Source organism: Rhipicephalus sanguineus, chromosome 5 (genome assembly GCF_013339695.2).
Source record: "Rhipicephalus sanguineus isolate Rsan-2018 chromosome 5, BIME_Rsan_1.4, whole genome shotgun sequence".
NCBI lineage: Eukaryota > Metazoa > Arthropoda > Arachnida > Ixodida > Ixodidae > Rhipicephalus > Rhipicephalus sanguineus.
This window is the reverse complement of record NC_051180.1, coordinates 112910015-112936646: the sequence shown is the minus strand read 5'-3', so window position 1 is coordinate 112936646 and position 26632 is coordinate 112910015. Positions and strand designations below refer to the sequence as shown.

Genomic DNA, 26632 nt, shown 5'->3' with positions numbered 1-26632 from the left:
ACGGCACGTTTTTCTCGAATGGGTATTCTGTAGCGAACGAACTTCTTTTGTGAAAACAGGCCTGAAGTCCTCAGCACGCGTAATGACACTTGTCTGTTTTGCAGAATCTGCAGTACACGCAGGTAAGTGACGAAAGAAAGGGAACGCAGTGCGTTACGTTTATTACTGCATTACCTTTCTTTCAGCACTTCACATGCTTGCGCTGTAGATACGGTAAAAGTTACGTAAACCAACTCACCCACATCGCCGTTTTTCTACAAAGCATTTGTCTGACTAATCGGTTGAGGAATGGCAATGAACGTCTTATTTCGCTACGCCAACTTTAACGATATAGGGACGGTATGCTGGCTGCTCAGCGTTCAAGAATCAGCTTCCGACCCTTGAACCAAACTGTCGACACCGGTCCTGCTATACTGTTCAGGCTGAAACGCGATCCGCGCCTCTCGTATACACACGATATAGCGGCGATGTTTACCGAAGAGCTCTAAAGATCGTGGGCACAGGTGTTTCCCGCCAAGTTGTTACGGCGCTTAGCGTTGTGTTTACGGCAGCTGATCCGTTGCTTCCCTCGAAACGACGAGTGTTCCGGCAAGATAGCGTCGCGTAAGGTAGATGTTGAGGAGGAAAGGCGTACACTAATTGTGTGGGACGCCGGATGACCTTCCCCAACTAAAGATATCGTTTGCGCTTCAAGCACTTCAAAAAAAGGCGCAAACTTAGTGCTTCGAATAAGCTTCCGCAACTAAAGGATATGGCTTCAAACATTTCAAACACGGTGTTGTTAGATGAGGTAGGAGATAAGTCGAGTATGCAACTTTTCGGAAAAGTCTTCTTCTTATCGACCATCCGCATGCATCTATGGAGAAGCCAAGAACGGCTTGGTCCGATATCAAAGGCTCGCGTCTCTATAAGTTGGCCGCGTCTAAGTAAGGTCACCCCTCCTTATGAAGTCGCATGAAATACTCAACCAACGTTGCGCGATCGCCGGTCATGCGCTGGAGGAAGCTTTTAGTGACGCAGCGTTTTATATGCGCGTCTGCTCCGCGCTTTGTGAACAAGCGGTGAACGGCGAACGGCGACAACTACGAATGGCGAGCGGTGGTGTGTTGGTATACCGCATTTGCGCCTATACAACTAGCACTGCATAATACTGACTAATATTGGCTAATGCTGGATATGTGATCTTAACTGTTGCTTAGCGTTGACTAAGTGATAAATAATGACAGCAATTGTTGGCGTAACAACGGTAAGTCTCGGCTAACGTACGCTATAATGCCGGCTATCCGCTGTTACCACATCAACGGTTGAATGAAAGAAGGGGAATTTAGGGGCTCGTTTATTCTTTCTTAGACACAACTTTAGTGAGAACTAACAGACTATCAGCCCAAGGATAAGTTGCCGTTCAGTCTCGACCAATAATTCTCTCGCATATGCATGCGCACCAACCAGAGTTCATGCTGCCTGATTTTTATTTATGTCCACTGAAATTGCCTTGTGTCAGCACTGCTAACGTGTAAAGAAAAGGGCGAGTAATTTTTTTTTTGCGTGTCTATATACACAAAACACCACCAAACAAACGCGCGTGTTACCTATTTCGATGAACTGTTCACTCCCTGTACGAGTACAGATCGTTAAAAATAGGCCCGAATAGAGGACACCAATGAAATAAAAGCATACAACTGGGAGCAAGACAAAACCGAAATTGCTGTGTTCTGCGGTGCAAATCACTTCCGCGCTTTTGCGGCAAACTGCAGGTTATCGTCCGATCCTTCGGGCACGAGCTGGTTTCTCCGAATGACGCGCTTCGTCACTTTGTTTTTCTTTTTATTTCCGGGATAATTTGAGTTTCCGGAATCGCCCATCCGGACTCACGTTACGTCCCACTTTGTTCGTCACGGTGTTCCGACCGTTTCGGCCGGCGCGTATCGGCTTGCCTTAACTTTTCTGAGTCGGCCTCAATGCGTGTGCCGTTAAAAGGTACCGGCTTTCTTTGTTCATGTAATTGTTCTTAATTGAGTCTTTTTTCTATTTATGACGCAAACAAAGCCGATGTAATAGAGATGCTTGATTATTAAGCGGTCCGCGATTGTTCAGGCATCTATATTTAGGAAGGGCGTTACGTTTAAAATACGCAACCACTTTAATTTAAGAGCAGATACTCTCCATATCGGAGAAAGGGAGAATAAAAAAAAAAAAAGACATTCCCGACCCATGATATTCGGTGGAGCGAAATTTCACTCTCCGAGAAGCCATACAATCAAATATACTTCAGCGGCCGTGTTTTGTTTTCTTTTTTTTTTGAAGGAACTGAACGAACGTTGTAAAGAAGTGCCTATTCAGCTAACTTGCTGTCATATCCTGTTGGTGCTGCAAGCCACTTGTGGATACATTCGACATCGCTAAAACTTCTTTATGGGCTAGCGATTTAGTCCTTGGTGTGCGCATGTGCCCTGCTTTGTTTGTCAGTATACGCGCTATTGCGGCGTGCGTCGAAGTAACACCGTTCGTAGCGTGTAAACTCCATGTGTATTTGTCCACCCGTATATCGCGTGAATTCACGCAATCAGCTCATTTACAAGGCGTTTCATGTGCTTGACCAAACCCGACCTCTGAGATGATCGCAAGAGATGCGATGCAAGCCCTAAACGTACTCACTTGAAGCATGTACCTATGATCGAAGCATATTAGTTTACTCGGGGAACATATACATGCCCACCCGGTAGACGAATCCGTGCTTTACTTAAATATAGCTCGTGGTGACGGTTCAGTATAAAATGTATAGAACGGCAAGTGCGCGCTCTTCTTCGCTTAATGCCCTGAGAGCTCCTCTTGCAAGCCTTAAATGACACGGCGCTGAGAAAGCATGCGAGGTCCAGATCATTCAAGGGAATTACTTAAGCCTTTTCTTTCTTGTAGCTCTTTTCCAAACACTGCAGGCAGTAGACTATGGTAGTAGACGAGGCTCCCTCCCATCACGGACCGGAGGATCATCTTCAATTGAAGCTTATTATCTTGTAAGGTAGCCTAATAACCCACTAAATTATTCAGAAACTGGCGGACTTTTGCGAGAGAACTGCAGACGAGTGAATCGATAAATCAACCGTCTCTTCGTCCCGGGAGATCTCGTTAGAAGCGAGGGTAGATGGGCTCTACGAGAAAAAACAGTATGCCTTTACGAGTTGCTGAATTGAAACCCTGTGCAAGGAGTGATTTGCCGTCTTCTTCTTTTATTTATAGCCTGTTTGGCCCGTTTGATAGCTTCTGCAAAATGCTTTATGCAAATATTTACGCGGCGGTTCACATAAGGATTGTTTCTTTTAATTTGGTGTGTATCTTCAGCAATAAAAAAGCAATACACTTTTGTTGAAGCGCGGTTTTGATGCTGCTTTCTTACCGAAGGATCACAATATCGTAGATGGAGTTAGGAATGTACTTATGCTCGAAATATTTTGTTCACCATCATGACTTTTCGTACTTGTTGGTAGGCCGTTGTAAGTAAACATTTTACTATAATTGTGAGTAAATATCACTTACTTAAAATACTTCTTGTTTGAAGGAGATTACTTCACAACATATGTGTCTTCAGTTTGTCGAAAACGCCTGATGAGGCCGCATTTCCAATGTAAAGTACTGCTTGTTTTAATATTCTAATTGACCGAGCGTTATCCAGATTCGCTGATATACGCAGCGCTGTATAACGTAACGAGAGTTATGCAACGTGCTTGCGGTTTTTTTCCGCAGATGATTGCTTTTTTCGCGAATATACAATACCGAAATGCGCTCTCAAAAAGCACCTGTGTCTAATAACAAGCCGTTCTGTCTTCTTTCTTTATTCATCTCTTACTATGAAAGGCGTGGGCATCGTTTTACCATTAGCAACGGAGGCATGAAATACGGCTTAAAACAAAAAGCTTGTTTTCTATAGGGCAACTATTTTTTTGCGGGCCGGACTTAATTGCACTGTAACTATGCGCTGACGGTTGCGAACGCGGATTTTTCTCGGCTATTGGTACGAAAAAAATTACGTGTTTTCTATAGCCCGTTCGGCAGGGTGTTTGTCAGTTATAAAGCACCACAAAGCATGTTCCGGTTCGAGCTACGATCACGAATCTCTTCATCGTTAATTTCGACGGCCACAGCGTGTTTAGTTGATCACTGCGTGCGTGTGGCATTTCAGGTTCAGCGATATAATGGTCTCAATGTGTAACTTCGCGTTCCGTGCTGCGTATTTAATGTGTTATATGCCTTTCGTATGTTCTATATCTGATTAATTTTAATTTTCAATGACAGCCGGAGCGGCACGAAGGGCTTGTAGCCTGCCATATCTCCATGCTCTTTACTGAAAGAACCTTCGTCGCTATCTCTGTCTCCGCCCTCTCTCTCTCTCTCTCTCTCTCTCGTTTTCTGTCATGTAGATATTCGTTTGTGCGCTATGTGCTCTATAATCTGAAGTGAATGACAGCTCGTGCGACAAGGACAAAGTGAGAACAACAAGAGTGCTCGTGTTGTCGTTCTCACTTTGTACATGTCATTCACTTCAGACCATGAAACACCAACTATAGCTCAACGCCGTCTCCCTTTGTGCTCTATAAACCTGATGTGTTTTGGCCCATCTTGGTTCACCAAGTGCATATTTAGGCATGTTTTCGAGCTCATTGAGACCACTTCAAGTCGTTGTAGAAATAGTGTAGCCACATAATCTTTGAAGACATTGATGTATTGCGGTTGCAGCAGCAACAGCTGCGTACACGGCATCCACGCATGCGCAGGACATGCATTTAGGCATCAGTCGCTTACGCGATTAGTCATCTTCCTGCTCATCCACGTAAATCTTCGGCGGCCTTCATTGCCAAGATTGATAGTTGCAGCTCTGGAAATACCTTATTCTCCTCCTCCCATCATCTCCGCGTTATTTTCTGATGCTGTAACGATAAGTAGGACGCTGAGCGGCGCTCGCAATAGGGGAACTAGTTCCCGCGTGAGGTAATCCTCTTCGTCTCGCTGACCTCTCGTCTCTTGTCCCGTCTCTCTTGCAGCCGGGAGCGTAGCGAAGCGGCCCTGGAAGAACAGCACCTCGTGCGACCCGGACACGCACTTCATGTGTCGGAGCGACCCAAAGATCTGCATAGCGCTCTCCAGGGTCCGCGACGGCTCGGCCGACTGCCCCGACGCGTCGGACGAAGGTGAGCCGCCGTACACTCGTCATCATCCTACCCTCAGCCGTGTTTCCTGTGCAGAGGTTTCTTTCACGGTAATGCGGATTTTAAAAATAAAACTTTATGACAGCCATACGCCTGTAGTCATCGCGCAGGAACTCTAAGTCCAGGCGGAAATGCTTTGCCGCAACTGAAGTTACACTGAAACAACTAATTAACAAGAAATTCTTAATTACTTCTGCTTACCATCTTTTTGGTCTCGCAGTATTAAATAAATAAATAAATAAATAATAAATAAATAAATAAATAAATAAATAAATAAATAAATAATCTTGAAGGCAGTTTGAGTAGACTCTCAGTAAGCGAAAATTTCTTGAATGGAACTGCTGTTTAAATGGAACGACTGCCTCGAATACGATCGGTTTTGAACTCGAAATCTCCCACCCCGTTCATCTCTTAGCAAACGGAACTCCTGTTAAACAGAATATGCTCTACTGGTCACTTCAGATTTCCTTTGATGAGAGTCTATACATTATATGGAAACGCTGCGGGGCGTCACAGTTCATGGCATACCCACTTTTGATAAATCGCAAAAGTTGCACGTAGTTCGAGATGTTCCTAATCGAATATCAATGCCGCTGTCGAAGCTGAACGCGCAGCGAAGGTGGTCGCTCTGTTACGTCAGACCGGAGCTACCTAGACGAGGAAGTGACGAAATTGTAACGAAGGAGCGTCGTGGCGGTATCTTGTCGTTGAAAGCAAGATACTGGCGTGACGATATGCGGTCACGAACAACATGCGGTCACAAACGTCAAAGTGTTCTGGGCGTTCCAGAGAAACGTATAGAATTCCTGGACGTTGGCTATTCAGCCACATTTGAGTGAATTTTTTCAACTGCGGACGTGAACCTTTCTCGGACGTATGCAAGAAACATCGAACAAAATATTTCTCTTTTTGGTTCTCTGATTAGAGCGAGCAGGCAACATAAGAAACAAAAAGGGACATCTTTCATTAATAGTAAAGGTGTTCCCTACAAAGCGCTCTTTGTGCAGTACATCTTAGGTGCTCCTCGTGAAGTATTCGTAATCGACTCCTTGTGAAGTAGTTTTAATGTGCTCCTTGTACAATACTTCTTATGCACTCCTTGTGACGTAGTACTAATGTACTTCTTACTCTGTACTACTTACGTACTCCTAACGCAGTACTCCTTAAGGACATCTTGCTATGTGGTTTGTATAGGAATTCTTGCCGTCGTAGGCTTCAAACAGTCAGAGGTGTTCTGATGGTGACCGGCACCCTAAGTGAAAGTGCCATGATCAATTTTATACCTGCAAAATTATTTAGTATTGTGCCCTATTTCCGAGCTGCACTTGAAACTTCACGAAACCTTCATCGTCCCTCTGTGCTTAAGACAACGGAAAGGTGCCTGGTTATCTAGTTTCCAACTCCTGTAGTTGCAGACAGCCTATAGTTGCCGCGCGAAAAAAAAAAGACCTATGGCCCTTGACAGTCGCCCTTGACATCGAATGGCGTTATTGTGAGGGACTCTGCGGCAAGATGAAGGACGGTTGTGCAGAGCAACCCATTTTTTTCTATTTAGTAGCAGAAATTTCGAGAGAGCTCGGTGCCATTTAGCCTGGAAGTGTTACTAGATCCGAGACGTCCAGTTCTCTCAGACTTCACCGAACAAAAAAAAAGAAATTACATTTTCCAGCTTTTAGCTGTGAAGTGATCGTGTTTCTTATTTTGATCGAAATTTGAGCGAGATCGATCGAGTCTCTTCTCACCCGAGCGAACGGTCTAAATGCAGTTGAGTGCGCCTAGTGTTGAAAGTGTACGATTGCCTTCTTGACGCTGTGCATTCGTTCTTCACCCTCTTCGTGACGCTTCCCTGGCAGCGATATTAGAGGAGCGCTTTCTTCGTCTATACCGGGCACCCGACTAGTGTTGAAAGTTCTGCACTTCGGCAAATGAGTACGGACCTTAGATGCTATATCGCTAAATTAATATACGACCGTCACGCCGAGCGTCGCAATTTCCTCAAAACCATTCCTTTTTTTACTCGCTTCGCTGGCAACAGTTCGTCCTACCCAGTGGCGAAATGCTCTCCGTATTTCGCACAGCTTTGTCGGGTAACCCGATTTCACAGGAAGCGTTCTTGAGGACGTGAAAATAACGAGAATAAATAAAAGGCGATGACCTATTTCGTTCCAAAGTTAATCTGCGCGGAAACATAACAATCGTACCAGGAACGTGCGTGTTTTATTGCTTATCATTTTAAAAATCATGTCACGTTGCGTGTATGTAGCGACTATGGTGGAAGTGAATGTGGGTTTCTGAGCAAGCAGCTGTTGGGTGTATATATAAATAGATGTATAGTTACTTATGATGATCATTAAGCATAATCGTTTCCCAAATACTTCTTACATAGCCCCATGCCCTGCACTTGAGACAAAACAGACGCTCCTCCACTTTTGGATTGCGTTGAGAACACCTCTGAATGCACTCCAAATATTTGTACAGTTTATATACCAACTGTCGAAAACAACAATCGTGCGGTGTCTTCCGGAATCGGGTTGCCTTTGTACAGTCTTTTGCACAGAGTGCGCTTGACAGCACACAACGGTTTGAATGCCACAGTGGCATAGTCTTCACCGTCATCAGCGCGAAAGACGCCGTCTTACAGGACGACTGGAATGTGAAGCGTTTCACCCTTCGATGCTAGCATGCGTAATTCAACTGCCTCCATGGGAGAACCGTCCGAATCTAATGCATTCCACTCAGATTTCCTGGAGTATAGGAATAGGCAACCTTGAGCCGACCTTGAGACTGCCGTGCTGAGTCCAATCGCTTGCTACACAAAATTCCGCACGTGGAATATTGGTATTCCTGGTTTACTGATGAGCAGCGATGAAAGGTGTTGGAAGAGGCCGCGCGTGCAAGATCAGATGTTCTAGGTCTTCAAGACGCGGCAAGAGCTCTTCTCGTATCGTATACATGGACACATCCATAGCATGCTTAGTAACAGTGCGAAATTTAGAAACCTTTAACGGCATTGGCCTCCACTCCGCCGCCTGCATCAATCAGTGTGTCGTCTAGAAAGGTAAAAATGAATGTGGGAAGGGTACCACATGGTACCTAAGGCCCGGTCGGCGAAAGCTCTGCAGGACTATCAATAAAGTTGTCACCAACCAACCAAGGGCACGGATGGGGGGAAAAAAAAGCTAGCAGTGCGATTTGCTGTTAAGTGAGAGAAAGGGTAAACTCAAGCGTCTAGGTCTCTGCAAAAAACAAAAAAGAAAGACTTGGGCAATGTATACCTACATCTTCGAAATTTCTTGCGCCAACTCGCGCTTATTATCGCCTCAGTTTCTTTTAACCAAACTCCGCATCGCGTCTAGAGATGTGGCATCGAGACGCTCGGCATTATTTCTTGTCAGACTGCCAGCATCGCGTAGGCATTTTCCTCGCGAGCAGTTATACTGGAACTGCTTGGCAACTGCATTTCGATTACTGTACAAGACGAAATAGTATTTCTTGTTCTTCGAACCTCGTTGCAACTCCGTGCGTCTGCCGGCTGTTCTTTTATTGCGCGTGTAGAAACGAGATTGATGTGCTCATCAAATAAGCCTGCCACCGAACTTCTTATGCTTGCTATGAAGTCGCGAAGAAAAGGTACTGTTTGTAGGTCTTCTGCAACTCAATATGGTTAGGTTTGTAAAACAAGCCACGTCTGCGGCCTTCAGACACCGTGTACACAAAGCAATGTATAACACAACATAACAAATAAAAAGAAAGAAATGTTATAACACAGCATAACAAATAAAAAGAAAGTTATATTTTCATGCTGCCACTAGACGGAAGGAACTTTATTATAGCTTGAACTAAAATCTGCTGAACATTCAGGTACTTCATCTAGCACGTTCATCTTTAAACAGGAAGGATCAGTAGGTGAAAGTGTGCTGCTGTTTACTTCTTAAACAAATTCAGGAGAATAATAATAATAATAATAATAATAATAATAATAATAATAATAATAATAATAATAATAATAATAATAATAATAATAATAATAATAATAATAATAATAATAATAATAATAATAATAATAACATCTGGGTTTTACGCACTGAACCACGATATGATTGTCAGACATTCCGGGGTGAAGGATTTCGGAAATTTCGATCATCTAGTGTTCTTCAGTGAACAGATGTCGCACTATACACGAGCCTCTACCATTTCACCTCCATCGAAATGTGACCGCCGCGGCCGGAATCGAACGCGAGACCATCGGGTAAAGTTGAGGGAAAATACAATTGCAGTCCAATATGCAGTCCAAAATGCAGTCCGAAATGTATCCGTGCACCCGACTGCATTCGGACGCACGGAACCAATACGGCTGACAATCTGACACGTGGCCGTGTGGAATGTCAACCGCATTGCTAGGAATGGTGATGAATCGGTATTTCAGCATTGACAGCATGAATCCCTTCTGCAACCTACCATCTTCCACCCCCCCCCCCCCCCTTACTCTTCCCTCCTAAGGTTGATGGTGGCGGTCTCGTTTAAGGAATACAGGTCGGCAGGCTGGATAGGCAGGTGGTGGGCCATGGTCGCGGCCTACTGACATAGAAAATCAATAGGAAAAGAACGCAAGAAGCGAGGTAACATGACAGGAAGGAAAAAAAAAAAACTCCGGAGAAAACTGGTAGGTAGGGTGTCGGAAAATTCGTTACACAGGCCCAGGATAGGTGATAAGTGAAACACGAAAAGTGAAGATTTCCTTACTCTATTAGGTAGGCTTATATGCAAGTTAGCTTACTTCCCTAGGAGAGGGCATCATTACGCGGAAGGCGGGTTGGATACAATCAGAATGCAGTAAAGAATAAAGGATGGCGAGAATGGTGGTGTCACGTGGTGTGATAAGATTATCAAATTCGCAGAGGTAAGATGAGGTCAGCTGGTGCAAGAGAGGCGTAATAAATAGGAGAGCGCCTTCAACTCTTCAATAGACATGATGACATGATGACGATTAGAATAATCAAGAAGAAGAAGAAGAAGAAGGTGATCATGACAAGGATCGATGCACTAGCTCGTGATATCATACTTCATTTCCACTTTTAGTCACTAGAAATTGTCGAACAGCGAGTGTTGCCTGAGCCAGCGTTTCCACAAAAGGACTTGACTTGTCTTCGTCGGAGTGGCAAACGCTTTCTTTAGTGATGTCCTTGTGTCCGCTTTGCTCACTCTGTTTCCCACGCTCAATGATTGGGAAGAACAGCAAGCTTGTGTGCAAAAGAAAAAGAAAAGAAAGAAGGGAAGGGAATAGGAGCAACAAAGTGAGAGAGAAAGCTAGAAGAAATAGATATAGGTTATCTACATAGATCGCCTGTTGGCTACACTGTGCTTGGGAAGCGGAAAAGGGGAATTGGTATTTATATGGAAGGGACAGAACAGGCGGAGAACCCTGGTGTTGGTTTCTTTTAAAAAATAGGCGGAAACTGCAAATGGTATCATACATAGCTTTAGTTCTTTTATTAGGTTTTGACTTCATACGTGTGCGTGTTAACTCGCTCTACTTACACGAAATCATGCTTGAATCTTTTGTGACTCATGCTCTGTTAGAGTGTGCTGTGTTCCCACACTTGGTGTCCTACTGAGCGGCATATTTCATGCTATTTTTTATATTTTAAAGTTCATGTTTCGTTTGCTAGCGAGAAGACATAGCCGGTGCCGCCATAGAGGTACCAATCTTTCTTATACACCATTTCCATAAAAAAAAAAACAACCACCAGAAGCGTATGAAGAGACGTAGCTGAACACTTCAAGTTTCGTGGTTGTCAGATCAATCATTTTTTTTTTTTGGCCTTATTGGCGCTTTTTGTTTTAGTAAGTTATACATGTACTTTTCCTCACAGCACACGAGTGAACAGGATGAAGTGCGAGCGCAGCTTAAGAACCACATCTAATGCGTTGGAGGCAGCGCTGAAAAACAAAGATACAGAAAGCACTGTGCAGTCTGTTTCTTCGTATTCATCTTTAAGCGCTGCATCAAAAGATGTCCACGTTCCAACTAGTCCAACTTTCCATCATATTGCGCATATCTGATACACTTTCCTGTTGCTCGTTTTGCAAGCTCACAAGGAAAGCAGAAAGTTCCGAAGTGGTTCTTCTGAACCACTACCGCAGCATGAATCCGCAGCATGAATCAAACCAGATTCACGATCGAGCGGAAAATTAGGCGACAGCGTCTTGCTGAGATGTTTTATTGCAGACTGAGAAAAGTATAGAAAGAAAGAAGGAAAAAGAGATGATCACATCGTCGTCACTACACTTCTTGCCTATTCTCGTATCCTCGGGGCATTGCATAATCTATGCCTTCGCTGCTGGCCGTCATTACTCGGCGCCTGCATGATATCTTGTCAAGAAGGGAGAACGCAATAAACACTCGGCGGCGGCGCCGTAGATGCTGCGAGCGTCACGCAACCTGGGGTAGAGAAGGAGCTCGTTTCCTCTACGCGTCCTGTTAGCGCTTGCTCGCGCGAGAATTGCTGCGGCCTTACGGTGTTCGGAGCCGCGGGGCGCAAAGATGTTCGGCCCACCAATGTATAAGGAGGCTCGATTTTTCTTCTTTCTTCCCCGTCGACACTTGCGCCGCCAAGTGGTCGCATGCGGTGCGTGCATGGCGCGGCCATATTTCATGTCGAAGGTTGGCAGAGAGTGAGCTAGTAGTCTTCCGCGTCTGAATGCGCTCGCTCTCTTGCTCGGCAAAACCCGGGTCATCCCTCTTTTCGTTCGCCGTCTTGCGGGATCGAACCCTCAGGGCGTCGTTGCCGGCGACGTCCAAGGAAAACGCCGCCGAGACGCCTCGAGCTCTAAAGAAAGAAAGTAGAAAAAGAGCAAAAGAAACAAAAGAAAAAGCGCGATACGTTATACACGTAAGAACCGCGAGTAGCAATTACAGGGCCGAGCAGTTTCATTACTCCGGCGGCGGCTCCGTTTCGCTCTCCGCATTTCGCTCGCTGCACGGTTGCGAATCACGGAGGCCTTGGCGCCCTACATTTGGCGTTGCCGAAGCCGCCGCGCCGTGAAACCTTTTGCTTGCGTGCGGCGAGCGCTCGCGCGTATAATGTGTGTCCGCGCGAGCGTGCGTTAGTGCGTGCTGCGCCGGCGCGCGTGTGCGCCCGCAAAACGTGTCGACATATGTTTCTATACGTGTGTCTGTTTCTCCGCGGTCCGTGCTGGTGCCGCGCGTGTATTTGTTGTTGATGCGTTTGTTTATGGGTGCGTAAGAAACACGACATCCTTCACTGCTATTCCCTCCCTTCAGGCGGCATTCTTGTTTCTTTCGTTCTCTCCGTTTTAGATTTATTCAGCCTTGCAGCGTTCCTTCACGACGTCGCGACACTTTTCATTCTCTTTCTTTTTTCATCTTTTTTGTTTAAACCGCGTGGCCGGTTTAGTTTCGTTAGTGTACACCTTGCCTGCTTCTCGAGGGGCGTATACGCTCTCTTAGCTCGTTCAGTGCTTTTAGTCGCGAGGCCTGTTAGATGGCCGTCTCGATAAAAATCCTCGTCGGCAGCTCCGACCCATTCGCGTATTTCTTATCTCTTCTTTACTTCTCCGTCACACTTTTGTTTTTCATGACTCCTAATCCGTTCTGGCTCCCACCGCTGCGGAACTAAAAAGGCGTTCCTCGCCCAGCGGCTAGCAGCACGAGCGAGAAACTCGCGTAATTTGATAAGGTCTTAAGACAAGAAATAAAGGAAAAAGAAAGCTCAAAGCATTAGCGGGGTGTGCGCCCGCAATAAAACGCTGGTTTCCCGCTGCACGGAGATAAAGCTTTTTCGCTTATATTTGTGATTTGTTGTCGCAGAAATGCGCGAGCACTCTGATGGTGACGGGATTCGCAACCCCAATAAGTATAATGTAAGCGGTGTAAAAAGAAGTGACGTAGTACCGACGTCACAGGCGATGGGACTGTCTTGTAGGTGAGCGCGGGTGATATAGGATATCTTGCATTCTTGCGCTTACAGTGGAGCCGGCTTTGTGGAACCTTGCAGCTGGAATTCCGTGGCAGCTGAAGCGATGAAAGCGTTGCTGCTAATTCATGACCGCAGGATACTGATCAAACATTAGGCGTGTCTTGGCGCGCACGTGCGTTATCTCCTTTCAATGTGCGCTGTAAAACCGGTTTAGCAGTTTTATTTTTCTATGTTGTTTCTCATTATTTTGCTTTACTTCTTGCGTTCTGCTAGACGGGAATGTGGCGATAGCCACTGGCGTTTCTGGCCTTGCATTACATTGCGCTTATATTACAACGCCTGCAGGAGGAAATCTTGCAAGTTTCATGACTGGCTCCTCAAGGATTAAATATTTTCGCATGAATACGCAGTCCCTGTTTCCTGGTCAGCAACCGCCGCCTTAATATTGCACATGTTTTTTCACCTAAATATTGAATAAATTTAAATATGCCGCTCAATCTATGCAGATAGCATAGTAGAGCGCGGGCTCACGGTTGTACCTTGTTGGCTTTCGTGAATAAAAATCCTGCCCCAAATAGCGTATGCGATTAGTTAACGTAAGAAATGTACCATAAGATAGCTTCTGTGTTACGCTTGTCGATTAGCACGGTGTTTTTTCGTCTGCATTTGACTCTAGTCAAGGTGGGCGTATTAACGTCGCGCAGCCCATCAATGAAATGAATAATCTCCAGCGAATGGTCTTCCCCAAGGCCGATACGCCAGTCCACGAATGTAAAACAGCGTAAAGCCTTTCTTTGATCATGGCCAACATCGAAGACACGTATGCAAATAAAAGAACGGCGAAAAACAAGACACTTTCGGTCGATGGCTCGCTTCGAAGGTCGTAAAACTTGAATTGTTGACTCGCCGCTCGCGACTCTGAAGGAATCTTGGACGGACGGCAAGACTTGATGGCCCCAGCTGCGTGTTTTCCCCTCTGCCCAAATGGCTGCTTATAGAGTCTACAGCACACAGCAATGCCACTTCGAAGGTCAGCCTCTGTCGACGTCGTAGTGTTACATTCCAAAGTTTGTGTACTTGTGCGTCCTTTGCTCAGCGATGACCAGCCGCAGCAACAGCCATCTGGCAGGTGCGACGCCGCTGTCGTATAAGCAATCTCCCGGCACATCGATGAGCTAAGAGCCTCAAAGTGGCATCACGGAGCGCGGTCTTCTTGCTCGCCCACCTGTTTCCTCGAGTCCACTTCCATTAGAGAATGAAAGAAGATAGCGTCGTTAATAGAGAGGCGTAATTAGGGATCTTGGTGATGGTGCTAGTCGTGCCGCGGTGGCGGCGCTAGTTCAGATCTTTCCTCCTCACTCTCTCTCGTTGCTGTCGAGGTGCCACGCCAGTGATCCTAGAGTTTTTCTTCGAGACCAGTCCGTGTCACGTTAACGGGTTTCGCACGCGGAAACGCTCGGTGGCGTCCTTGGATATTTCGAGATGATGATCAAGGCTCTGGCGAGCGACTCAACAGCGATGTGGTGCTCACGCGCCGCACAACGGAAGAAGCGCACGCGCTTCGAGAACTCGCTTTTATAATCGACGTTGATTTAAACGACGCCTTACGTCATCCCTGTGTGCACGCGGAGCCAGCAGGAGGAATGATTTGTGTGACGATAGAAGCAGATAAAATATAAAGATATAAAAAGGTGGCGCGTTGGTGGTGGCGCGTCTAATAAGAGGCATTAAAGCAGCGGAGCATACCTTGCGCTCGGATACAAGGGCTGGGTGTGACTTGTGAAGTAGTGGCTGAAATATAGCCGGTCGGATAAACGAGCTTTGCAACCGCGAACTGCGAGAGAGAGAAAGAAACAAGAGTAGAGAAACAGGAGGAAAGCCGCAGCGCTACCTGCTATTTTCTAGCTTTCTAGTTTTTGTTTTCTTCCTTTCTGCACCAGATTAGAGCTCCTGTGAATGAAGGAGCCTTCGACAGCGCGTTGCCAACCAATCTCATCAGGCTATTTACCGCGTAATTTCTCAGGCGGGTGTGCGAATACCGCCACTTAGAGTGGCTGGTTGCTAGGCTACGAGATTTGATTGAGGAATTTCCCGGGTGTAGGTGCACGCCAGCGACAGTCTACACTCGCTCGTTTGACGACGAGAAACTTTTTTTCCAGCTTGTTGTCGCGCTCAGAATGCGTAGAAGGAGTGGAGCGCGGAGAGTGCACGCTCCGGCAAGAACTTGTTTTGACTGCATACTGGTGTCGAGATCCCACAAGAGCCTTAAAAGTGCGAGCGTTGTACGGACTTTAGTGCTTCTTTTTTCTTTCTTGCTGCAATTAATGCCACACAAGATCACACGAGAAAATGTCGAATACAGGCACAACTCCTTGTGCGCCTCTTGCACTGTTTGCCATTCGAGGCGAAATGAAGGGTTTATGATTTTATGGACAGCAGTCTTATTCTCTTAGAAGTGCAAACTTTGTTTTTCCTGCTTTTTATTAGCGTAGGCTTATCAGCTGCTCTGTGAAAAAGCTAAGGGCTCGTCGAGCCTATTCGTTAGGATTTTCATTCACATGTTTTTAAGATAAGCAAAAAGGAACTAAGCTTTAGTTTCAATACGTCGAGTTTCTTTTGGTGCAACAATCAGGCCTTGAGAAAAATAAAAATAAAGAGAAACTTACGCGTTTGATCTTGCATTATGCGCCATCAACTATTACACGATGGACACGCAAAGCACTGTTAAAATGTTCTCTTGCGATATCCATACGCGTAGAAGACTTATTTGCATTTTCCTCAAACAAGCAGATATTTTGTCCTTTAGGAAAACGGGAGACTTGCTTGCGAAGTCTCCACTTCGTCACAGAGCGTCTTTATTAGCAGTAGAGCTCAGTCTTTCGAGGCATTAGCTATAGCCATATGACAAAGATGAAAACTAAGATGCCGTAGCTACGTTCGCAACCGCAATATTGGTATTACTACATGGTGCTATTATCAACATAAATGACGTTCTAGGCCGCTTCGTTGAGTAGCTCTTATGATGGCACCAGAGTTACGTGACCAAAAACGAAGGTACACGTCGCGTTAATTCTATTGTCATTAATTTTTCGATAACTGCCGCGGGCGCTTACGCAACAGTTCTGTCGTGGACGTCCTAGTTATGAAGCACAACATTTCGCTATGCCTCGTGACATATTTCCCCACATCTCTGTCATAAGCTTCCGTACTCAACTTGTCCATACAATATTACCTCTCGTAGAGTAACTTCGTAAGATAAAGCTGGGGATTTACTTGCCGGTTTACGAAGCAGTCCACTAACGCTGATTGCTCCACAAAATCTTGTGCACGCTCTTAGCCGCCCATAGTGAATTCTAGAAGCCGGAGAAGCTATGGTCAGTAGCTGTCCCCGCAACGCGAGCGCACGAATCACTCAGTATGGTATTAACACTCGCGACGCTGAGCGACGCTATGTGGGTGCAATATGTGTCCTGAATTAACTTCATTCTAGCCAAGGGCAGTGGACTCTTTGAGGTCGAAATACATGACGCGTGGCAACGCATTCTCACGGTCAAAGTCCCGTTATGGATTCTTCTAAAGCGAACCTTGTTATGAGTTACAGGTTTTTGGTAACGGTGGCGGCGGCGGCGTTGTGCGAGTGTATATATATATATATATATATATATATATATATATATATATATATATATATATATATATATATATATATATATATATATATATATATATATATATATATGCGTCGTTTTCCAATAATTGAAGCTCTGTCAACGTAGAGTGACCGGCATTGTGGTAGGTGCGACATCCGGGCCAAGGCAATTGTATTTCAAGCAGCGCGAGCCCGATATATGGTAATAGCACCGGATAAACCTGACAATGTGGTTGACACTGAGAGCAGCTGTATACTTGTGCATTTGCACTTCGGCGTTAAGCCGAACGTAAGAATTGCGCGACGGCAAAAAAAAAAAAATTAATCATCTTCCACTTCCTGACGTCCAGTAGACGTCGAATTTACGGCTGCCCTTATTTTGACATTCCCGCTGTAGAAGTAGAGATTTGTTACAAAAGCATTTATATTTGCACATTTCGCGTAAGTCGGCCTCGAGACGAAAAAAAGAAGACAACAACAAAAGGAATGCTTGTACCGTCGTCCAGATTTCACTTTCTGCCGCATTCGGTTCTTTTTCGTGGCTATAGTTTGCATCAGGCTGTGGGCGATACGGCAATATATTGGCCCAACTCGAATGACTCTCATCTTACAGAGCACTCCGCACTCAATTTCGAAGGGTCGATACGCGAGATCAAGTAGGGCAGCGTAAGAGTAAACTACGTCTTATTTTAAGCCACAACCAGACAAGAACGGGCGCGAAAATGCAGGAGAAAGAAAGATTGATCAGTAGCAGCCACTCGGAAAACCCGTTTCCGTCGCTTCACAAGCTTTCCTACTTCCATACTGTGGAGCCCAATCCAGAGGCAGATGGACGATTGCGATTCGAGTTTCCGAGACAGTCAGACAGCCGGTTTAGTGCGTTGTTTCTAGCCTAAAAGCACAGAGCTTCTTTTTTTTTGCATTATTCGGCGTGTTTCACTGATATTTATGCTACAGGTTGCCTTTTTTTTTTTTTCGTGTAGTGATGGGCCCCCTCCTGCTACCTTAAATTTCGTTTTTCTTCCTCTTTATTTTGCTTGAGCCGATTGTTCTTCCTCGTATGTTGAAACGGCTTTCCTCGAACATGCACTTGCTGTGAAATTCAACCCTATCAGTATCTGGTTGCAGGAAAGTAAGCATATTCTTGGGCTGCTCTCTTCTGTTTTCTCAGTTATTACATCTATGCCAGTTCGTCAGCGTGTGAGCGTACTTACTTGCGAACATTTATATTCATTCGTGTTATCTTTAGGCGTTAAATTTTCTTTAAAGAATGTTAGACAAGCTAACAAGAAAGAAATGGGACTAAAAAGAGAGCGTAGTTAGCGGGAAGATTAAAGAAGAGTCCTTGACAGACATGCCACAACACAGAATCCCGTAGCACGCCGCATTAACGAAACTACCTTTCCAGCAGTGTACGCGAACCGTTTCTAAAAAGATCACATTCTGTATTCGGCTTGCCTATAACGCTTACCCATAGTTATGGTATTGTGAAGAAAAAGAAAAATCTTTGCTCCATGACGCGCGAGAGAATAGCCCGTGCAAGGGCTAGCACGGAACACACGCTAGCACTTTGTTTCCTATTGCGGGCAGATGACGCCGCGGTCGTAATCACTCAATTACAGGTTGCGCTGCAAATAAATAAAATGACGTTAGTTGTTTCTTCGGCAGGCTTTCAGATAACCCTAATGTTTTCTACAGAGACATGGTAGTCATGGCAACGTGCCATAGCAACAGCACCCCATTCGTAATGAGCGTGATACAGCATTTGTGTTCTCCACAGCGATGTGCACTGCATGATTTGATGACGCTTTCGCGCGCTGGGCTTTTCACTTCCGGGACGGTAGTTGTTAACGCGCAGAAAGAACTTCGCAGCAGCTACTCAGGTTGGAAGCTGGTCCGTTGACTTCAAAGCGCATTTGCATGCAAACAGCGCATCGCTTAAGACGTACGAAATTCGGAATGTCACAATACTAACACGAAACCGAACGAAACGGGGTTTGTGGCTTAGGGTGTGGCTTGCACGAACGAGAAGGAAAGGGAGCAGCCATCCAGGATTCGCATCCAAGCAGCGCCTGGAAACAATAGACTACGGCTAATACCAGTTTATGCAGCGGCTCGCAAACGTCTCGGCGTCCTACTAGTCGGAGTTAGTTCGTGCGTGGCATGCTTACGTTCTGCACTCTTCCTTCCGTCTCTGTTTTGAAAGTACAAAGCGCGTGAGAAAGAAGACGAAGAGAAGAAGATGAAGAAGCAAGAGAACAGAAAGTGGGGACCCTAAGTGCGGCGCTCCTTTCATGTGGTAAGGACTTCTCAATGTCTAGCGTTAGCGTTGTGCGCTCTGCAGCGGGGACATTGTTAGAGCGTTTAAACAGACGTCCCGTCTGTCTCTCGACCGAGAGCGTGAGCGCCATGCCCGCGAAGCTGAGAGTCACCGGTGATACAGAAAGGGTGCCGCACTGAGGCCCGCTTTCGTCTTTGTTTATTTGTTAGCTCAATTAGCGCGTTCGCAAGACACACGCCTAATGTGCGAGGAAGGGCGAGAGCCCGGCAAAGAGAGGAAGAAGCCAGCTCTCCACACGTCTCATCTCCATGAGGACTGGCGCATCCCTCACCCCGCCAGGTCCACTCTCTCATTCCGGACCAACGGCCGCCACTACATGCCGCTTCCGTAGACGTCCGGGCAAGCTTAACGTCCCACTTCGCGCTGCTTCGGCGGCCCAGCGAGCGTGAGAATCTCGAATCGACCTCGTCAGAGTGAGAGCCGCACTCTTGGACCTTCTCTTTCGCTGTTTCCTTCTTGTATTTTCTTTTTGTCTTCGCTCGCTATCCATTGTGTTAGGCTCTGCGCATAGCGCACAGGCCCAGTAGCGGCCCGGGCCACCGGCACGCTGTACAACGACGCGTGTAATCGTAGCGCGCACCGAATCTTACTACGACGGACACAGTGTGTTGCGGCCCTCCTGCGCGACTGCTAGACAAAACACTCCATACCTGCTGCAGGAGAACGCAGGTATGCAACGACGCGCGCGCGCGCGCGCGCCCGGCGAGCAGTCGTAATGTTGCATTCAACGCCGAAGCGAGCTGCGCGCTGCTTCCGGTGTCTCGAAAGCTCCACGCTGGCGTTCTTATGCGTGGCTGTCGTGATCGCCCGAGGCGTATAACCTTACTGGAGAGAGATGTTGGCTCGTTTCTGAAAAGCTTCGAGGACGCGTGGCGGTACGCGGCTATACTGGCTGCTGATTGACGTAATTTAAATGAGGCGTTCCACTTCATGATGGACGAACTGGCGCGACAGCTGACGTGCATGTTAATGCGGTTTGGCGGAAGCCGCCGAGCAACAGGAGCGGGTCGGACCGCTGACACCTGTCGGATTTGTGGGACTGGAGCACCGAGAAAGACAACGTTAGACTATAGTGAGGCGTTCCATATCGTGACACTCATGAAAAAAAACGTTCGTTGAACTGCATATGTTCACTTGTACGCAGACGAAGAAGTTATAAGTACCGGAAATGAAATAAATAGCGCGTTTCGTGTTTGGAAGTGAAATAAATATTTACAGGAGCGTTGTGCGGACAGCGATACATGACACGAACGCGTCGCGGACTATGTTCGATAAGACCAGTGAAGTGGGCTCTTTGGTCTTGAAACGAGCGAGTTGTCAAAGTGTGCGTTATTATTCTTGCGTGACTTCTCGTTGTCTTTGCGTCGTGTTCACGGTACGACTTAAGCTCCGCAAGTTTGAAGCGAGAAGCTTTTATCTGATTAAAACATGAACAGAAGGCGGTAACACTCTAATAATTGTTGGGGTTTAACGTGCCAAAACCACGATATCATTATGAGGGACGCCGTAGTGAAGGGCTCCGGAAATTTCGACCACCTGGGGTTCTTTAGCGTGCACCTAAATCTAAGTAAACGGGCGTCAATCATTTTCGCCTCCATCGAAAATGATGCCGCCGCGGCCGGAATGTGATCCCGCGACCTTCGGGTCAGCAATTCATTCATTCATTCATTCATTCATTCATTCATTCATTCATTCATTCATTCATTCATTCATTCGTTCGTTCGTTCGTTCGTTCGTTCGTTCGTTCGTTCGTTTTCATCAGAAAACAAGTAGACAGCTGCCTAAGGAATTTGCATAAGGGTTCAGAAAGACTGAAGTATATCACCGGTCCCCACTCCCTTCGCCTAAAAGTAAACGCTTCCTCGAGACAGATTCCGCAGAGCAGTCGGCGTAGATTTTTGCCCAGCGCGTTTGAAGAAAGTGCCAGCATTTCTTTGCTTTTCAACGTTATCGCAGCTTATTCAAATTCCGCGTCCGTAATCCTATCCCTTTGTTTACGAACGAGAGTTCCAGGTCAACCCGAGAAGTCCGCCGCAGCGTAAACAACGCCGCGAACTACACCCTGTCTGCAAAGCCTTCGAGGTTGCCACGTGTCGTCAAAGCGAAAACCGAAAGCTACCAAAGAGGTCAGAGAACTCGAGAACCGTGGAAGGACGCCCGAAAGAGTTGAAAAACAAAAGCGGTCCGCAGGGTCGAGAGACAAATAAGTAAATACATAAAGAAACGTCGACTAAGTCCTATAGCTTCCTTACAAAAGCCTCGCACGCACGGAGGCGAACGGACCGTCTATTCTTCTTCGGGCTTCGAGCGGCCTTCCAGTTCACTGCGCGCACACGCGGATAGATATGCATATTGGTTTTCTCAAGACGCGACGCGGGTCACTCCGCAACGTCCAGACATCCGAAACCGCGATACTTTTGCAGTCGGAACCACGCACCGCCAAGCGTGCAACTGTTAGCACTGCTGCCTCGGCCACTACTATCTCTCACGGCACCTTTTCTCCTCCTCTCTCGAGCGACGCCTTCGAAGTGTGACGCCAATACCGTGCAGTGCTGTGTAAGATATGGTACTCGTCATCTTTTCCGTACAATGCCGGGCGTCTTGACGTCTTTTGTGCGAAGGCGCGGTTTTTGTGATCTAAGTATTGATGTGGATCTAAGTATTGATTCCTGGATTGTTTGTAGTGATTTATTTATAAAAGCCCAAGTTCTAAAGTTTTGCAGACCTATTTCCCACTTACACTTTAATGTTCGTCAACAGTTCCCTGATAATTGTTATGATGTTGTGCTGGACAACTAGGGAGATTTATGAAGATGCAGTAGAAGACGGTAGCTACATGAACTTATTATAGGGCGATGACAGGCTCAAACCAATAACTGTGTCATACGGAATGATGATGTACGACCGACGACCCATATATCCTATGGTTCGCAGTACATCTAAGCGAAGAGGTGAATGAACTCCGAATATCGTCACAGTTCTGTGTTTTGAAGAATTACGTCATGGAGAACGAACTTGTGATTGTTAAAGCTCTGTTTGTCTTTGCCGTTGGTCATGCATTTCAGTAGTAAGAATAGACTTATGGAGTCACTGACTTCGCAGAGGTCTTGTGGCCTATAATATAATTCTACGAGAATATCGCTTAGTTCATGCATGCACACACCATAGGGACATCTTATAGGCGAATGTTTATTAATAAAATAAGGTTTGTGGACCGTTCACACAAGGTAAAAAAAATCATCCGTGCAGTAAAGAAACAGATATCAAATTTTGGAGGAGTTTCGATGGAACCATTCCCAGCAGTATACGCCAGATGGTTAGGACGAAATTGAATGATAGCGACGTAGTCGGTACATCATAAATAAATAAATAAATAAATAAATAAATAAATAAATAAATAAATAAATAAATAAATAAATAAATAAATAAATAAATTTAGTGTCCCGATTTAGTCGACTTGGCGAAACACGTTCTGCTGAATGAGTCAAACTCCCACGCTGATCAATATTCCGTTCTAAGAGCATCACTGTGTCGAAACATCCTTATCATGCAACCACAAAATGTTTTCGCAACAATTAGAGTTGCTCGTTTATCGTTCAATGTAGAGGGCACCACCGATGGCACCACGAGAGGGCAGCGGCGGTATGGTTTTCGCGTACAAGAAATCTCCCCGGCGTTTTCTGACCCGCGGGGGCCGAAACGCGCGCGACAAAACACCCCCCGCTACCCGCGGCAAAGCATGCTGCATGCCGATCTACTTAAGGAGGTCATCGCGATAAGACGCGCGTGCACTGTTTCGAAGGGACTGTCCGCCCCGCCGAGACACAGCAACAGGGGCGGCGCACTGCATTAGCAAGGGCGCACGCAACGACACCCTTGTCTCCGCCGCCTACAGCTTTCTTCGCCGCGGCGACGTCGCCGGTGTGGAAACTGAACGGTTGCCCGCCGCTTTGCCTGCCGAACCGGAGCCAATTAACGGGAACCGCTGTTGCTGCTTTGCCGGAAAGCAAGCGGGTAGTGCGGCACAGCCGCTCGGCTACGGCGAGCCAGTTAAGGGGGCACAGACTGTCCAAGCTATAGCTCCGTAGGCGTCGTGAGGAAAGGGGCTGTGATCGCCGCCGGTTCCGTTAATTGATACCCCGCCACTCAGGCTGTTCGAGCGTTCCCCCTTGCCTTTCCCGTTCGCCTTCTTTCGACTTGCGTTTCTCGGGGCAGCTAGCTTTCCAGGGGATCGCGCTGTGGCCGTACGGAAAGAGATTTTCTCTGGCTTGCGTGTTTACGCTGTTCGTCCGTTCGCGGAGCACGCGACGAGGTCACACTATGGCTGCTGGCCGACGCGGCTTTCTTTCTTTATTGCCCGCGCTATGGGCCCTGCGGGACGTAGCCGATAACGAATGCTCCGCGGACTCGCAGGGGCGTGCCTCTATTTGTCTCGGGAACAGTGCGACCTCGCGTTGAAGGGAATGCGCCGAAGCAGTATGGCTATCTAAACCGCGTATGCGTGCGCGCGATGGGAGGTCGACGGTGGGTGTTGGAATGTTTTACGTGTGTTGCCTTTTGCGTTAGGTTAAATTATTTTCTGATTTCGCACTCTCACCGACATTCTTCCCGGCACGTGCAGAAACGGCCGACCATATGTATACCTCAGACCGTATACCAAGTAGGGCCTCAAGGACGTGCCCACTGCGGTACCTCCTTGCGAACATTTTTTGTACTCTAGAAAAAACGGCGTATGAATACGTGTGCTGAAAAATGAAACCCACATAGCAATCGCAACGTATTAGGTGTAAGTTTTCCAACCTTCAAAGTGAAATACAAGGTAGCGTTACCGCTTATCTGCGTCGCGGTATTGAAGTGATTTTCTAACTTTTGCATGTCTCTCCCTGAGATGGTTGGGTATGGCGCGATTTCAGTACTGTTATGACTGCAGCATGACATAAGTTATAGATTTATTTCCGTTATTTTCGTACCTGAAAGTATGTATATAAAATAGTAATGATGCCTACATGACATGCACACGGTTCATGCGAATACTGGCGGCGCTTTTTTATTGGTTGCCTGGCTCATTTTACGGAAACGGATTCCTTGTTATTCTACGATGTCAATCCCAATTCATGTCACTTTTAAAATTCACCAGCCTATCCACTCCTGATCGCCACTTCTGCCTTAGCTTTTTTTTCTCCCCTCTTGTTCTTCTGCAAGTGTCTTTAGCTCACACATGCCATGGTCTTGAGAGGCGAAGGATAACTTCCAACAGCGCAGACAGGCTCGAGATCTCGCGTGGATTTGTGCCGACTGTCCTGGATATTCTCAGTTTACCGTGGTCCCACGTTCAGGGCATGTTGCTATAAATTGTGCGATCGTATGCGGGAATGCGTATGCCTTTCGCAGTTTCCAGAATGTCAAGCGGCTGTCCACATTATTCGTCCAAATACAAGGGCCCCACCTAAGCGTTGTGAGAACCCAAAGCCAACGAGACACAAGGCAACGGACTACCGGCACTCACTCGGGAGCGGTGAGCGCCAGTGCAAGTTCGAATGCCTAGTAACCGATTACAAGGCTGGTGCTAACGCCAATTTTCCAGCAGCGCACCATCTTTAAGAGTGACGAACGGCCACAGATTCCACCCACTCCTGACCTCTACCACTGCCTTGCAGTTCTTCCTTTGTACTTCCGCAATTTTCCGTAGCTTGCACACGGGCTTCGGGTGGGAACAATATAACTTCGAGTGGCACAGATAACAAGCACGCGATCGCCAGTTGCTGACTTCGCGGTCGGCGCGGCAGCTTCGCGCCATTCAACCTTGGACCAACGTAATTGGAGTAGCCAGCCCGAGTAGCTCATTCGCGGCTGCGACCGGGAAGAGAATGCGCACTCATCCTGTGCGTGGGCACCCTGGTGTACTGCACACAACGAGCTTTATATAGTATATATATATACTGCAGACAGGTGTTCGTGCGATGTGTACTTGCGGGTATGCTGGTACAGCGTTCGTGCATGTGCGTTAGTGCGCGAGGGTGCTGCTGCCGCTACTCGCTTGCGCAATCTCGTCCGGTGTGCGTCTCTGCTTTCTGGAGCGTGGAGAAATGAGAGAGACGATCCGGGACGAAGCCTCCGCGTGGGGTCTCCGGGCAATCATTCTTTCCTCACGAGTCCGCGCGTGCCGCGGCAGCGGAGCGTCTCCTTGATTGCAGCCGCCCGCCTATCTGCCTGCCAGTGTCCATCTGCAGAAAGAGAAGTGGGCGGCCATACCATCGGGCCGGGATGCTGAGGCCGAGAAGAACGCGCTCGGAGATATGCAGCGGTGCAGTGTGGACGTATCCTCGGGGCTGCGCTCTGTCAGAGCCATCGACTATGCAAGGGCTCCGTTCGCGAGCGAGCTATAAACGATCGCGTCTGTCTGTGTGGCATATTTACCCGACCACCACTGGGCTGGCTGTGCATGCGCATGCTCACACACACGCTCTCTAACGGTGTGTAGGCGGGGTCCGAGCTGTATGCCGTTGTTACCGTAAGGCTGTGATAAATCGTTATCGTCTTCTCTGTGTCACATTACTTATAGGGCTTCGAAGTGTGAAGCTGAACTTGGGAGTGCCGGCCAACGGGTTTGCGCAATGCCACAGGTCCAAGTGCAACAGGTGCGGTCTAATTCGAGAAGTCTGCGTCACTCCGCGTAGCACTAGATGAGCTGCTTAAGTAGCACTACCTGGCCAGAGAACCCGAATAGCCGAGCGGTGGTTTCGCCTAAGTTGAGTCTTATCGCTGGATTTGCAGGGTGGTATTCTTATCATTGGACTCAGTAGATTAACATAACGGTGCGTGGTAGATATGAAGTAATATCACTTGAAAGGATAGGATGCGGCTGTCTAATACTCTAAAATATGTGTCCTCGTTGCTTTACCCTCGGTCTCATGTGTATTTCTGCCACAAATCTGATAAGATTTACTCATATGCACAATAAGTTCTCATTATTTGTGTTAGCTTGACCAATGTACAAATTAATGGTCTTAAATCTACCAACCAGGGCAAGACTATTAAAGGCTGTTCCAGTTCACTGCATTCTCACAAAATCGAGGAAATTAGAAGGTAACATATAAAACGGCAAATGTTCAATAAAGAGTACAAGCGGCTGCCATATCATAATCTGTGTATCATATATCCCACTGATGTTTCAACTCTTAGATGATGAGGAACGCTGGCAGTGGCGTTACTGCTGTGCCACGTCTTGATGGTGCACGAGATGAGTCCAATAATATTTATGATGAGAATAAGAGAAAATCGCTGTGTTTACCGGGGTTCTCGCAAAAGATTCTCTATTTGTGCAGCGACAACAGCAAACTCACGCAGGCCGTCGTTCCAACATTTCTCCATTAACTGTTACTGAATCGCAGATCGCACGTTATTTGCAACATTTTCCTGGCACAATAGATCAAATAAAGGTACCAAATTTCGTATGCTGCACTGAAAATGCAAAGGTAATCGACGGCGCGATGAATGAAAA

At 46.8% G+C, this 26632-nt stretch overlaps 1 protein-coding gene across 6 annotated transcripts in view; it reads left to right on the top strand.

The window, feature by feature from the left end:
- LOC119394148 (mucin-17) overlaps positions 1-26632 on the top strand; it is a 232528-nt gene that overhangs the window by 102640 nt on the left and 103256 nt on the right. For all 6 annotated transcript variants that reach the window (XM_049415656.1, XM_049415657.1, XM_049415658.1 and 3 more), the window contains exon 2: positions 5037-5183. In XM_049415656.1, the coding sequence (XP_049271613.1) occupies positions 5037-5183 (147 nt within the window). The remainder of the gene's footprint in view (positions 1-5036; positions 5184-26632) is intronic.